Source organism: Mesoplodon bidens (assembly GCF_964165515.1).
Source record: "Mesoplodon bidens genome assembly, chromosome: 1".
In the NCBI taxonomy this organism is placed as follows: Eukaryota; Metazoa; Chordata; class Mammalia; order Artiodactyla; family Ziphiidae; genus Mesoplodon; species Mesoplodon bidens.
The window spans coordinates 151,180,542-151,197,049 of record NC_138176.1 but is presented as its reverse complement, the minus strand read 5'-3'; the positions used below and the strand labels follow the sequence as shown (position 1 = coordinate 151,197,049).

General features: G+C 36.1%; 1 protein-coding gene across 1 annotated transcript in view; it reads right to left on the bottom strand.

Moving 5' to 3' along the window:
- Window positions 1-16,508, bottom strand: part of ARAP2 (ArfGAP with RhoGAP domain, ankyrin repeat and PH domain 2) — a gene marked incomplete at its 3' end in the record, with an annotated part of 205,821 nt that overhangs the window by 93,759 nt on the left and 95,554 nt on the right. Inside the window, exons 16-19 of the mRNA XM_081237829.1 lie at window positions 9,534-9,678; window positions 7,409-7,511; window positions 6,579-6,774; window positions 6,311-6,374 (exon numbers count right to left, since the gene is read on the bottom strand). Of these exons, the coding sequence (XP_081093955.1) occupies window positions 6,311-6,374; window positions 6,579-6,774; window positions 7,409-7,511; window positions 9,534-9,678 (508 nt within the window). The remainder of the gene's footprint in view (window positions 1-6,310; window positions 6,375-6,578; window positions 6,775-7,408; window positions 7,512-9,533; window positions 9,679-16,508) is intronic.

Sequence of the window (16,508 nt, the reverse complement as noted above, 5' to 3'; positions counted from 1 at the left end):
ACACCATATTGCATTTATTTGTTCATAAGCTTACATTCTAGTATATGGGAGGTGTCTTGAACTGAATGAAATACATTTTTGAAGAAAATAATATATACTTTAAAATCCACCTTTTATTAAATAGGCACACATTCCCTTTATCGTGATTCTCTTTAACAAACAAACAAAAAAATCACCTTATAATGTAAGTTTGAATTGTCCCTTTCTTTCTGCAAAACCTGCGGGGGTGGTGAGAGAAGAGTGTCTGGTTTGCTTTGGCAACATTCAGATTAAACCATCTCTGCAAATTAAATCATCAGAAACTTACAAAAGCAGTCAAGTTGATATTGTGGGCAATCAGCTACTGTTTAATTTGCAATTAAATGCACAATTTAGAAACCACTTTAAGATAATTCACCCTGGAGGGTATTGCTAACATATCAGCTGCTATAAAACACAATTCAAGGAGGGAAAAAAAAATCACATGAATAAGCTGATATGAAATAAGAATCTTCAACTTAGGGTATTAATCATCCAAACTGAGAAAAGTAGTCTGTCCCATAATTGTGAAACATATCGATAAAATGTTTATTCCTCAGTGTCGACTTCTTTATGTCTGGAATTTGCAGTTAAAACTGGATGTCATCAGGCTTGGGAGCCATCAAGTGCTTCATGCTTTACTATAGGTCAACTAAACAATCTTAAAAAATTTAAAACAAACAAACAACAACAAAAAGCTAGGCTGTTCTGTTTCTGATTAACACAGATGAGTTATTCATACTGTGTTTATTACAACTAACAGCCTTTCTATAAAAGCTTAATAATAGGTGTCTTTGACAAACGAGCAGGAAGCTACAGAATGTGAGATGGTGCACACAGTAACTTATTTATCAGAAAGAGATACACAGAGAATGTGGGCCAAGTGCAGAAATAGCTTTTAAATTTTATGAAAAGGATGCTGTAATCTACTGAATACTTCAGTCACAGTGGATATATAACCTACTGTCCAGAAAAGTGCCTTCTGACCTCAGCAGGGTCCAGGACATTCACTGACTAACAATGGGTATTCAAAAACATGATTTCTTTCTTTCTTTTTTTTTTTTTTCTACACCAAGAAAAGCACAGAATCTAAGTCCCAATAACAGCATCAAATATCATGGCAGAAAGCCTTAAGTGTAATCAAGAAAGCTTTATTTTCCAAAATAATAATTTTTAAAGTATACAAAGAATACACATTAAAGCGACACCATCTGGAGCACCTTCTGCTTAGAGCTTTTCAGAGCAAAAATGCTCTCTGTGTGGAAAATATTATTGCAATATTTTTCTGTCTAAAGACACTCATGCTATGTATATAGAGAAAATTACCATGAAGATTAAAATATATATCTAGTGACTATATTCAGTGGATGGTTATCAAGTTATGAACTAGTCATGGGGTTCATTCTCTTGCCTTTAAGAAACATTAATATATTTTAACATTTTAATCAAGGGTAGACAAGGGCAGAGAAAATATGTGAAATTAATTCTTTAAGTTTATTTATGATTTGTAGCTCTGGTTCAAGCTGTTACTAGCAAAAAATAAAGGTTAAAACTTATAGCTAGTTGGTTTCTCTTTCTTTCAATTCTTCTCCCTATCTTTATATGCCACCCACATGAATAATTAGAAGTTGTTTTATTTCTTAAAGCCACAATTTTGTCTGTCATTGACAAGTCTACCGCAATCGACTGTACTTTACAGTCGGTATTTCCCAAGGGGCTAACAGATCAAAAGACAGATGAAAAATAGGGCAATGCAATGAAATTCTCTTATTTTTACATGATATTAAAACAGACCTTAAACCATTACATCTATAATTAACTGGCTTTGTTTGAGTACTGGGAGAGAAGTACAGTACATATTCCCTATTTTGGTAAGTGATAAAACCATTCATAAAGTCACCCAGGCCAAAAGCTCAGGAGTCATCCTTATTTTCTACTTCACAAAACAACTGAAAACCAGCAGGTTGATTGAAAACCAACAGATTGGTCTCTCTCTCAACATCCCACCACCAAATCTAGAAAGCTACCAACAGCCAAAACCATCCATCAATTCCTCTTTTCTTCCTGTTAGAATTGAGGGACCTGTCCTGTTGTCCTCTCTCTTATACCTTCACTCTTCTCCTTTTTTTCTTTAAATCTCTGCTCCATCAAAATGTTTTAGATGGCACAAGTTCAAGCCATCTAAAACAAAATTGCACATACATTCCCTTCCTGGGTCAAATCCCTTTCACCTCATTAATCCTATTAACCTCCAGACATCCTAGACCAACTGGTTATCTAATCTGATTCTGTTCCCAGCCCGACTCTAATCCAGTTTCTGCTTTATCACTTCTGTTCTCCACAGAGTCCCCAGATGGACTCCCTGTCACTTACCAATGGAGTATCTGTCCTCATCAGATAGCACCTGACACTTTTGACTATTCCTTCCTTCTTGAAACACCCTCTTCCCGGGCTTGGTGCCACATTCTCTCTTGGTCTCCTGCTCCACTCTCTGGATAAACTAGCTTTACACCCCATGATAGCTATTCCTCTCTGACAACCATCCCCACCTCCAACTGACCTGTATTCACCAAGGCTCCCACATGTTACTTCTTCCCTTCTCACTCTGTAGACTCTCCCTAGGTGATTTCACTTTCTTTCTTCTATATGTGGCTAACTCCAAAATCTATATCCCCACCCCATTAACCAATCAGGACTGTCAGATCCATAAATATAACTCCCTCCGAGCAACTTTTCCTTAGCTGTTTATAAGCATTTCATGTTCAATATGTCGAAAATCAAACTCATTATCTCCCCAGCTCTCTCCCAGACCTGCTCTTTTTCCATTTTTCCCTATCTCAAGTCCGTTTATTTACATATGTATATACATATCCACATATATGTACACACACGTGTGAGTGTGTGTGTATAAATATATAGACATATGGGTCCCTGTTCAGCACCACACAAGGTGCTCTGGACACCTGCAGGCTCTTTGTTACATCAAAGATTACAACCTAGTGCACTAACCATCTCCCAGGTTGATTCTTTATTCACACTTCTAACCTCTCTTCTTTCTGCTTCATCTTTAATTATGTAAGCATTGTATGGATACATTTTTTTAATAAAATAACTTTTTAAGTTCTCTAATAAAATTTTTATTTTCTAATAAAATGTTGAAATTTTAATTTCTAGTGACTTATATTATTTATCCAGGCTTCTGGTACATTTGATGACAATTCTTGAGAGTGATCTACACAAAAGTATTGGTAAATTAATACTTAACACTTGTTTTAAAAAGAAGAAATATTTAGGTTGTTAAGTTAAAAAATGACCTTACCTTGATGTCAAAATGGATTACTGTCCTCAATATCATATAGGCACTGGAAGGCTAAGTGCTTAAAATAGTGGCTAGTATATGGTAAGTTCTATACATTGGTGTCATTGTATTATTGTTATCTGAATATTATTGACTTGAAGAAAACAGGGAAAGCAAATGAAACCAAGATATAAGCATGTGATAAACATAGTTGTTTTCAAATGGTGCCTTTGTATGGCAGCTATTCAAAGAGATCCAAGGAAAATACCTTAGTTTTATATTTGCCCCTGTATTTCTCCTACTCTCCTCCTGACACATTCTCTGTTCTTTCCTTTCATAAAAATGCTTTCGGCGTAACTAGTTGATAACACATGTAGATTAAAAACTTTAAATTATCAAAAACAAAATTACACAGCTTTGACCATTATTTTGGAATTCTATTAGTTTTTAACTATTCCATGAACTCAGAGTGTATCTGAATTCACCTCCTGATTCCTGTTGCCCAGGGGAAAGGTCAAGATGTCACAAAGTAACAAAACATCTAGTCTTCTGGCTTCCTTATCTAGCACTCATGAGGGAGTGCACTGCATGCAGTAAGCACTAAAGAAAAATTAAAATTGAATATCACTAACCCACATTTGGTACATTTTAATTAAAATCTAGGTACAACTGGTCAAATCCTTTATAGACTAAAAATGATAGAAAAATACCTTGGCTATAGTAACCTGATTTAGAAAAAATTATGTATACATATAATAAATACAATAAATTCCACTAGCAAGTTTCTGCTTTCTTATTTGTTTAAGAACATGAGCTCTGTGAGCTCAGACATGCAATGTGTATTGCTGACCACTTTTTCCTGCCGTGTAGATAACAGGCGGCAGGCATTCCATAAACATTAATAGATGACTATAAAAAGTACATTTGTGCTAGTACTTTAATGCCATAATACTATCCACTGTCTCATTATCATTTCTGAACACATACGTAACAGGATTCTGAGAGAACAGTATAACTATTATCTGGTACTGAAAATCAGAATCTAAAGTATCACTGACCATTGTAAGTCCAGAAATAAATAAGTAAAAACATAAAATCCTAACTATGTTTGTAAGTTAAAAAACACACTCTGACGTAAGTATCTAATCAGCAATATGTTTGCTGTCTAAAGCTGTTGATATTCTCCTACGAAGTTAAAGAAAAGACAGGTTCAGATAACTGCTCAAAGTCATTATCCTTGTCACCAGCATGGAAATTCACCAGAGGGAAGGCTGATTTAGCTATATTTTTATATTATCATTACATATATTTTTACAAATCATCCTGTACTCTTGTGGAACTAAACATTCTGAATTAATGTAATTAAGGGATTTGAAAGCAAATAATGAAACATCAAGAGAAAACAATTTGTTCTTCCTAATTGTTGTGATATGACTCTAGCTGCTCCTTCTCAGGCTCTTTTGCTAGATCATTCCTCCTCTAAAATTGGAGGCCCTGGGGCTACATCCTTGTCTCTTTTCTATCTACAGTCCTTCTCTTGGTGAATCTGTCCAGTTCCTTGGCTAAATAAATAAGTCAAAATGCTGATGACTCAAATCTTTATCTCCAGCTGCAACCTCTCCACTTAATTCCAGGCTTGTATATCCAAATGCCCACTCACCAGCTCCACTTTGCTTTCAAATAGACATTTCAAAATTATTATTTCCAAAACCAAATTCTTGGCCTACTACCCTAAACTTACTAGTATCCTACCTCTATTCTCCATGTACTTTTTATCTCAAAAAAACAGCACCATTCATCATTTATGTAAATGCTAAGGCCAAAAACTTTGGGGTCATCCTTGACTCTCAGAGTCATTGAATCCATCAACAGACCTGCTCACCTCCACCCTCACAGTAGATCCTACACTCAATACTATGTCATTAGGAAGTCACGTTTTGCCTGGCCTCTGCAGCATCATCCTACCTGGATGCTCAGTTTCACTCCTGTCCTCCAAAAGCTATTCATCTGAATCACAGTAGTCATTTAAAAACATAAGTCAGATGATTCCACTTCCTGGCTCTCAAATCAAGCAGCTTCCCATCACGCTTAGAATAAAATTCAAATCATTTTTACATATAATGGCCTGTAAGGCCCTATATGTTCTGGCCCAGGGATATCTCCACAATCATTTCTTCCCACTGTCACTCATTCAAATTTCCCCAGCCACAGTAGCTTCCTTGAAGACCCTGAACATTCCAAGCACAACACAGCCTTGGGGTCTTCAAAATACCCTTGACTTTGTGCCTGGTACATTCTATTCAGACTGCTGTATGGTTTGCTTCTTTATACAAATCTCTGATCAAAGATACCTTCTCTTACCACCCTATTGAGAAGAGAATACTGCTCCATCAGGTGCACTCTCTTCACCTTATTTTTTTCAAGCATTTAAAATTAAGGGACACAATACTATGCCATTTTTTTTGGTCTGCTTATATTGTGTTTCCCCCACTAGTGTAGATGCTTCATAAGGGCAGAGACCATATCTGTTTTATTCATCACTGTATCCCCAATACCTATAACAGTTCCTGATATACAGTAGAAGTTTAATATTTATTGAAAAACTGAATAAATTCGAGAAATCAGGTTTTAGCTATGCATGATTCAGGGTATTATTTATAGCCATCATATAACTACACTGAAAACATATTTACAACTGCCAAAGTGCTTCCAAATACTTATATGTGAATGTTGCAAAGGGATCAAGGTCTGTAGAAAACTTTAATAACTGATCATACTGAGTTTCTCCTAATGAATATAAAAATATGCAAGCTTCTCGATGTACTCGTTCTACTAAAGAGAACACACACACACACACACACACACACACACACGTACGATTCGGAAAATTCCCAACAGGCTGCGAAATAATGGGTTCTCCTCCAAGAGGATAACCAGAATACTCAACTCCCTAGAGCTGTAGAGATAAAGAGTAAAAAGCAAAGATGCACTTACCTCCCTTTTTCTACCAAGAGCAAGACATCCAATTTTTCCCCATTTTGAAGTACTGTGCTAATTGCTGAAGGGAAAGAAGAAAAGCATGAACATATTTTTTTAAAAAAACATTATACTAAATACCCTTAAAGACTACTGAGTCAGTCATATGATGTTTGGGGGTGAGCCATCATAATTTTATGTGAAATCTACTACTTTCATGTACAATAAAGAATTGTGTGCAGAATATAAAGTGAGAGAGAGAGAGAAAAAAAAAAAACACACTTACTTAGTTCTTGCAGTCTTCTTAAGTGCATTCTATCCTCCTGACCTTGCATTTGAAGGCAAAAACGCAAAATAGATTTGTCCAGAGCAAACCAGCCTTTTCTCCACTGATCCAGGGCATGGCAGTCTTTGTAGTAGAGTTGACCAATCAAATCATAGTCAGCTTCTGTTAAGTTTTCAGCAACAAAGGGAACAAAATGCTGTTAAAACAAATACAAAAAAGTAGTAAAGACAGTGGAAATAGGAAATCCCTTACATAGCTACAGATAGGAGGGAAAGTGGAAAATTTTGTTTTTCTATTTTAAAGATTTAGGAGTCCAGATTGCAAAACAATTATGTAAACCTGCTATCAGTCTTAAAACTGAAGAGCTATAATGCAATTTCAAATGGCAGCATCTTAAGCCATTTTTCTATATATAGATTTGAAATAGGAAGACATTCTTTTTGTTGATTTGTGGCATTTTTCAAAATGTCAACCTTCAATGTTTGTCTTCATTTGTATCTTTTACTGAATCTGTTCTTTTCCCTTTGTGTATACCATGAATAAGACATCTACCTATAAAAAGACATACATAAAAATGACTTTACAACATTGAAAAGATCTCCATCATCAAAGCACAGCCTTAATTTGAAGAATGATTTGTCCAAGATCCTACATTAATTTCTTCTCTGCTTAAGGCTCTAGGGAGGTATCTCTTAACCTCTTTTGACTACAACATACGAAAACCTAATGAAGTATGGACATCCTTCCCAGAATCCTGTATAAAATTTTCATGGACCTCTGAAGGTTACGAATCTTCTCTGGATTTAGGTAATAAAACAATATTTAAATACCTTGGCTATTGCTTCTGTCCATTTTCTTTGAGCTTGAGATGTTTCAGCTCCAAATAAAAATGCACGTTCTGAGGGTAAATAGATCTCGAAGGTAAAGATGGGCCTACAGCACACAAGAATAAAAAGATACCACTGGTTATGTTTGGCTTTTATGAGAAAAATAATACAAAGGTCCAGTTTTTAATTAAATTCCTTTTGAAAATGGAATAATGGTGTGAAATCTATCTACCCCCTACCTACCATATTTTTCTGTTGATGGCTTATATTTTATTCAAACGAGTTAAATAGAACACACTGGATCAGACAAAAGGAATATTATTCTGACTAATCACTCTACAGCATGATTTTGTCGATGCCTTGATGTGACAAAGGCTGTCTTCTGTCTCCTCTTCCCTCTCAGACCACTCCTTCTTGATTTATTCTGACCCCCTAATTCAACACAAACATTGTCCAAACAGTTCTCTAATTAGTTCTCTTCTTGTCTTACTTCACAAATTTTCCTTCCATCATCTTGTCTTATGCCAAAATTTCATCTCCTTACCATAGATAAAATTAGGGTAACATCCCAAGCCCTGAATTTTTCCTTCTGTTCCTCATCCACAGCTCCAAGTATTTCTTGGAACATGCTAAGTATATATTCTGTCATTACTCAAAATAACTTATACCAAACTCAACTTCCTTCTTCCTCTTTCTCACCCCCAACCTACTGTATCTCCTTCATATTCCAATTTAGAGGCATCACCATCTACCTCATCAACAAGATCAAAACTTTGGAATCTAATCTATTCTTCCCCTTGACATCAGATCTTCATCCATTCAGTCAGACATTTAATGTTATCAGTTCAATCTTAAAGAGTCTCTCAACCCACTGTTTTCCTTTTTAATTATTTCTTCCTCTAGCTAAACTTTCAGTAATTACAGTCTCTCTCCCTCCAACCTCTTCTTTATCACTTCAGTCAGCTCTCTTCCTAAAATACAAATCTGTATGATTATTTAGTGGCTACATTACTGATTTAAAATTCTGTAATATGCTATTGAAGGCAATTGAGAATCTGGCGGTAGCAATTATTTTTTTAACCACATCTCATTACAGATGCTTTCTCCTGTATATCTACTTGTATCAGTAACATTCCATCAAGAATGTTTTATTTTTGAATATGATTATATGCTAATGTAAAATTATTTAAGCAACTTAATAAATAGAATGCATTTAATATTCCATAGTAAGCCATGTTAAACTGATCATTCATTTAGAGTAAAAGCACTATTAAGATTAAAACAGAAACAAATCAACTAATAACCAGTTTTGTTCACATAAAAGAATCAAATCAGATTTACTAGAAAACAACAGTCATTTCAACTAGTATATATTGGTCATTATGTGATAACAGTAATATGTTTCATGCAATTTTATATAAATAACATAGCTTTACAAATCTCTTCCTTTTCTCACATAAACTTTTTATTAAAATACTATGCTCCTATAAAACTGGTTTTTGCAGATTTTAGTATTCATACTTTTTCATTAATTACATGACAAAATGTGAAAGAAACTTTCACACCAAAGATTTTAGAGGGTCAATTTCCAAGAGTCCTCACAGAATCCTATTAAACTATTTTGTAAGTCAAACATATTAAATAAAAAATGCTTACTCTTTTAATTAAAACTTTTTTGAGACCATAAAAATGCCAAAGTAGATCTTAAGGAATTTAGTATTTCAATATGCTTAATATTTTATTTTATTGTGAACCACTGAATTTTTTGTCAGCTCTTTTAACCATGATACATTTAATTAAGCATAAATTTTGTCACTAGTCCACTATTTTAAATAATGAATAAGTCATAAAAATTATGGGATTCAAGAATGGAATGACATAAACTTACTTAAAATTAGATGCAAACATGTCAGCCTTTCATATTACCTAATATAATATTTAAATTTTTCCACTTTTTAGTGAATTCCCTAAGGAACTTTTAGAAGCTGAAAAATGAGTAGGCTTCAAGAAACCATTAAACTCTTCTAAAAGAAGCAACTGAAGTGAAATGATAATAAAATCCTTATTACCTGGTATGATACATACCAGAAAATACTTTCAACTCCTAACCATTTAATGATAGACCTACCCAGTATTTAAACAGAAGTCTTCTTTGTGTACAGCCAGGCAGATAACTTCATTGATATTAATGGTGCCATTAGGCGTGGTAGACTTATCATTTTCATAGTAACTCAAGAAGCCTCCTTCCAGAACACACCACTTTTTATTTGTCTCTAGGAATTTAAAACAAAACAAAAAATAAATTGAGCTATACCATAAATCAAATTTTAAAATATGTGGTTTTAAATAATGACTGGATTCAAATAAATAAATGTATTAATTTCCTATTTTGTGTAAAGAGCATGATATTGCTGCATGGGATAAAAAGTTGTCACACTCCCTGCTCTCAAAAAAATTTACAATCTAGTAGCCAGGGACATACAAGACAAAAACAACTATGACACTGATGACCAGAGAAACAAGAAGATCCATAAAGAGACCACTGCAAAACAACTCTGAAATGGCAAAGACTAATGTCTGTACAGAGTATTAGGAGGGAAAAATGTAGGAGGTAATTAGTACATTGTAGGAGGGAAAAAGTAAGACTGTGGATGATGTGAGGTAGGTGAGCAAAAGAAAGAAGGGGTCAGACCCTACAATGCTCTTAATGCCCTGTTTAGGGGATTTGAAATTCATCTTGTTAAGAATTCAGCACACTATGGCCTGCAGGCAAAATCCAGATCAACACCTGTTTTTGAAAATAAAGTGTTATTGAAAAAGAGCCACACCTATTCATTTATGGATTTTCTGGGGCTGCTTTCCTGCTACAAGGGCAGAGATGACTTGTGGCAGAGACCATCTGGCCTGCAAAGCTTGAAATATTTACTATCTGGCCCTTTTCAGAAAAGTTTGTTGAGCTTTGATTTTACAGTTGATGGTGAGCCACTGAAATGGTTCCAGCAGAAGAAAATTCCAGATTTAAATTTTACACACTTCCTTTCTGTGGAAAATGGATGTGAGAAGGTGAGGCTGGAGGCAGGAAACCAGTTAGGACACTGTCAAAAGAAGTCTAAGTGAAAGATGAAGATCATCCAAAGCAGGATAGTAGTAGTAAGGATAATGGGTGGGGGAGGGGGGAGACAGAATGATGGGAAAGGATGGGGGACAATAGAGAGAGACAGGAGACAGAGGGAGGAAAGGGAGAGAGAAATGCATACATGCACCTGTGTGTTTTAAAGGGATACAACATGTATTGATGGGATGAAGGGGGTAAGGGAGAATTTATTAATGGTTGTATCATTTTTAGCTTTGATTACAAGGTGGGCAGAAATGTTTACTTTTTTCTACAAGAAAATAAAATAGAAACAGTTTTAGTGCATGTAATCTGAGTTTCCTTCGATATATGCGAAATGAGAGCTATCCCCTGGAAATCCAAGTAGGAACACCTATTAGGCAGATCACCCCATGAATTTGCATCTTCAGGGCAAGGAAAGGCCTCAATGACCAGAAAGTCTTTAGCATACAGCTAGTGGTTGAAAATACACAGTAACCAAGGATAAAATCTTAGGGAACTTAGGGAACAATGGATATAGAAGTGTCCATGAAAGCAATGAAGAAAATGAGAAGAGACGGTGTATAAAACAGGAAAGCGGGGCTTCCCTGGTGGCGCAGTGGTTGGGAGTCCGCCTGCTGATGCGAGGGACACGGGTTCATGCCCTGGTCCGGGAAGATCCCACATGCCGCGGAGCGGCTGGGCCCGTGAGCCATGGCCGCTGAGCCTGCACGTCCGGAGCCTGTGCTCCGCAACGGGAGAGGCCACAGCAGTGAGAGGCCCGTGTACCGCAAAAAAAATAAAATAAAATAAATACCAACATTAAATATAGAAAGAGATCCAATAAAACAAGGGCAGAAAATAGCAGTTGGTCTTCAGAATAAGGAAGTAACTGCCTATACTTTAGTGAGAGCTCTGTCTCTCTCATCATCATCCTGAGGTGGACCCTTCAAAGGTTAGACCCATTCTTGGAGGGAAGCTACCCTCAAACTGGAGTCGTAAGAAAAAAACTTCAAACAAAAATACAGCTTTTGAAACAGTCATTTATGGCTGAAAAGGATGTTTCTAAAGCAGCAAAAAATGCTTTCTGAGCTACAGTCCTTCCATAATTCTCAGAAAGAATTGTGGGAGGAAAGTCATAGAAAGAGGAAACTGCCAAAAACCTACCTGGCCAAAGAAAGAGATTACATGTAAAGTTAGGACTTAGGAAACGAGACTGAAGGCTCATGGCAGAGGCCAGGCCCCGGGAGTCTTACATGAGAGGTGTTCAGGAGTTTGTACCTGTAGACAAGTGGGAGCCATTGGAAGGTCTTAAACAAAAAGTGCCAAATGCATGATACATAAAGTAAATGTAAATGCAGAATCTAATTATCTTAATTCTAATGGGAAACAAATGACAGATCTCTTTTAAAAGGTGAGTACAGGATCACTGTAAGTTAGAAATATGGGCTTGAGGAGATTTAATCCTGTAGCATCATCACCATAACCCTTGATGAGCTTCCTTTTTATAAATGAAAACAGGCCAGGGGTCAAACAAAGTAGGCACAGATATTACCTTTAAGGATTTATAATAGCAAAGCTGTGATAGTAAATCCTGACATTTCTATTCATCTGGGAAGCAACAAAAAGCTTTAACAAAATTACGTTGGATGGCATTGGTCTGCTTGGGCTAATTCAGACAGGACACCCTCTCTGCTACAGAAGTCTTACTTTTTAATCAGTTACCAGAAGATGTCCACCAGATGGTGCACAGAATGGGCAACTCTGAGGACACAAGGTATTTACTAGACAAAAGGTTGTGTGTATGGTGGTTGGACTGGCTGGAGGGGTTGTTCTCTGTTTCTATTCAACCTTGACGTTTAGATCAGGGAAGAAAAACACTACTGGAATTTACTCACACACAACTAAAGAACTCCAGAGGTGACCTGCTGAAATACTCCTATGAAGTGATGTAGATACTGTAACAGAGCTGGGCAGCTTGGTTGTCAGCTACCACCTGTAGGATATACCTAAACTCAAAGGCTCACTGGAAACCAAAAGCAGCTGTGTACATGGATAGCCTCTCTGCTACTCTTCCTCCTCCTCCTCACCCCCTTATCATCATATGCATGTGGCACACACTATTCTACACATCTTATGCACATTAACTCACTGAATCCTCAGAACAACCCAGTTAGGTCAGCTGTATTACTACATACCCCTTTCCTTATACCCTGCCCACAGGCACAAGCTGGTTGACTGACCTTCCCAACATCACACAAGTACTTAGCCTCAGAGCTGGGGGTAAAACCCAGGCAGTCAACTAGGGAAGCTACCCTTTTATCTACTTCACAAACTGCCTCTCTGTGCCTGTTACATGCTTGAAGCATGTATGTCCATTTTTTAAATGCATCAGGGTACAGCAGAGGTCATACCTTCAAATAGATATGTGCACAATAAATGTATGAGAGTTAAGACGAAACTATTATTTTTTGAAACCATGAAGTTGTTTCCTGATGAAGAATTTCCTCAACTGATGGCATTCAGTGTTCACAGAAGACAGGAATACACATTAGGAATCCTTTTGATCTAAAATAAATGTATTACAGCCTTGGAGAAACATTTGTAAACTATACGAGTTAGGTATTTATAGGACAAAAGACCTTCAAAATTCCTCAATGCTAATCTATAAAATAAAATATAAACAGTTAATAGAGAATTTCTAGTAAACCGTATCAACCACTTTCTTTTTAAAAATCAAATGCTGTGTCAACAAATCAAGGTAAGATACCAAGGGAAAATAATACAGTTGAGGGGAGAAAACAGAAAACAAAATCAGGATGCTATTATTCAGCTCTACACTTCGGTTTAACAAGAGCTATCAATCTTTCCTTTCATGAACACTAAATTGGGAAGAAAAAGAAAAATACAGATCAGTCTTCATAACCAGAGGCTAGAAGAACTTCAAATCCTGAAAACCTGAACTGACAATTTGAAGCCTCTGTAACTCTCTGAAGGACTTGCATGCATTTTATTCCCCGACTTCTTTGTTTTTAATCAGTCTATTCTATGGCCGTCCTGACAAGCCCTCATGGAGTTATACAGTCCAGATGCTTTCAGAGGCAAAGGTGACAACCACACTTTAATCTCTAAATCTTTCCAAATAATTCAGTTTTTCCATAAAGCTGGTGCTCAACAGGAGTACCACCACTGCAGAATCTTGACAGAAAAGAAAAACAAAAAAACCCACCAGAACTCTATGTTTCTTGGTAGTTCGACTTTTTCTTCTTCATTTTTAAGTAGGCTTTTTCTGAACAAAATGTGTTTTGTTCAGAATATTAACTAATAACTATAAATGGAATATAACCTTTAAAAATTATGAATCACTACATGGTACACCTGTAACTTATACAATGTTGTACAGAAACTATACTTCAATAAAAATTATATTAAGTCAGCTGTGCTTTTACACTGGTAGTAATGTGATTAGAGAAATGCCTATTTATTCAACAAATATTTATCACATGACTACTATGTGTAGACACTGTTTTAGGCGCCAGGGATTTGATAATCCTTAATAAACCAGAAAATGCTGATGCCTCAATGAGCTTTCACTCCAGAGGGGGAGAGAAACAAATCAAAGAAGGAGGGATCATTTTCATGCGATGAGTGCTATGATAGAAATAAGCAGCACACTATGAAAGAGAAGAGCTGACAGTGGGTGCACTCTTTAGTGGGCTGCCAAAGAGGTCTCTCCGACCAGGTAGCACTGAATTGATCCCCTGAGAGATGAGAAGCAGTCAGGCTGGGGGAAGTGAGCTCCTTGCAGAGTGAACGGCAATCACAAAGGTCCAGAGGAGGCAGAAGATGAAAGCGGCACGTTGCAGGAACAGACAGGAAATGGGTGTGGCCAGGCATGCAGAATAGGAAGGAAGGATGTGAGATGAAAGGGGGAAGGCACGAGAAGGTCTTTAAGGTCTTAATAAGGAAGAGAGTTATACTCTGTAATGGAAAGCCATTAAATGTATTTGAATGATGGAAATACATGATCTGATTTACATTTTCAACAATCACTAAGCCTGTTTTGGGGAATGGTTTGAAGGGAAGCTAGGGCAGATATCGGCAAGTAAGCGGGGTTGGGGCATGGGATAGGGGTGGGCGTATTACAGCCCAGGCAGGACAGGATGGTGGCTGGAGCTAGGATGATGTTAGTGAAGATGGAGGGTAGCCAACTGATTCATGGTCTATCCTGAGTTTGAAATGAGAGACATATTGGATGAAGAAATGAAGACCATCAAAGAATACCTTGTCATTAGATTATTTTCCAATGAAATCATTTCTGTGTGCTGCATGGTCAAAGTACAAAAGTTCAGTTTCCCATTACTTAAATCAAATGCTCCAAAATGAGAAAATATCCCCAATTAAATTACATATATGGAGAATGCACTGGTTTCTGTTTTTTGAAATAAATTTTAACAACAAAAATCCATAATTAACTTATAAAAGATAAAAAGGAAAGAATGATTTAGTTACAAGTTTAAAACATCAATTCAGTCCTCAAGTGATTAAGAAAAACAATCTATTTCAATGAAATATTAAAAGAAACTGGTAAGTCTATAAATATTATAACCAGAATTACCAAAAAACAAGTAAAAGCTTATTTTTAGCCTGCAGAGTACTTATGATATATTGAGAAGCTTTAGGAAGAAAAGCTTATATTTCAAATTCCCTATTTCATCTTTGTATAAGTTCTTTGAAGGGTGGATCCAAGATATCCTACCATTTATAAGAAACATTTTAGAAAGCTTGTATGCTTATTAACAAGTACATTAATTGCCTTGTTGTTCAATTATTTTAATAATTACTATCGTCAACTCACAGATTGTTCTGATACTTTTTCCCTCCTGATCACTCAACTTTCGACTACTTAAGGGTTAAATACAGACAAGAAGCAATGGAAGATGAGAAAATCTCTGTAAAATTCGTTATTTATTATTGGTTAGATTGCGTAAAGGAAGACATTAAAAACCATTTGCTGAAAGAACCAAAAAAAACCTAAACTCAAAGAATAAAAATGGTCTGCCATCTAGTGTCACCCAGCCATCACACTCACCAAAGCCAAAGTTTTACAATAACAATTATAACACAAATCAGATGTAAAACTCTGTTTCATGTCGAGCTCCTCCACTGTTCATGTGAAATCAGCATAATATCAACTATCTTGCAGAGCTTTCATGAGGATTACAATGAACATAAAAAAAGTGATGCCTTACACTTAGTACATGCTCACTAAAGGAGAGGTACTGTTTACAGGAAAATCTAATAAAGTATACTTAATCCCAGTACAATTCTGCTTAGGTTTACAATTTTGTTTGGAAATAAAGCCTTTAACTGAAATGATCACTTCAAATGCATGAGGATCCAGGTTAACATTCTAAAGTTAGTTTTTCATCCTATTGTTCCTTTGATCGAGTAATATAGCTAGATTTTACCACCTAGGGAATTACTAACCAGGCTCCCAAGCCTCTGAATATCCATCATCAACTGGCCTGCACAGATTAATCTCTCTTAAATTCTTTTTGCTCCAGTGAGACAGAGATCATTATATTTTCATGCCTACATTTCTAAAATTAGTTCAAATGTATATAGCAAGAGCATGAGGCCTCTGTCTTACTCATTTTCGTATGCCTAATGCCCAGCACAGGCCTGATTCAAGGAGCTGAATGGCTAGATGGATAAATGATGATTCTGCTAAGATTAATGTCACAAACCTACTATGATTCTGCTAAGATTAATGCCACAAACCTAGAATAGGTTGTTAAATCAAATTAATTCACATCATTTTTTTGAAACCATGCTTAAGCTTTATTTACTTACACAGACACACACACACACTTATCATCAGGACAAACTGAACTGATAGAATATACTGATAGAATACTGATAGAATATGTACTGAAAACTTGTCAGTTCTTCCTACATGTTGACATTTATCTATATTATCTCCCCAGTTAGGGTTTCTGTCCCGAATGG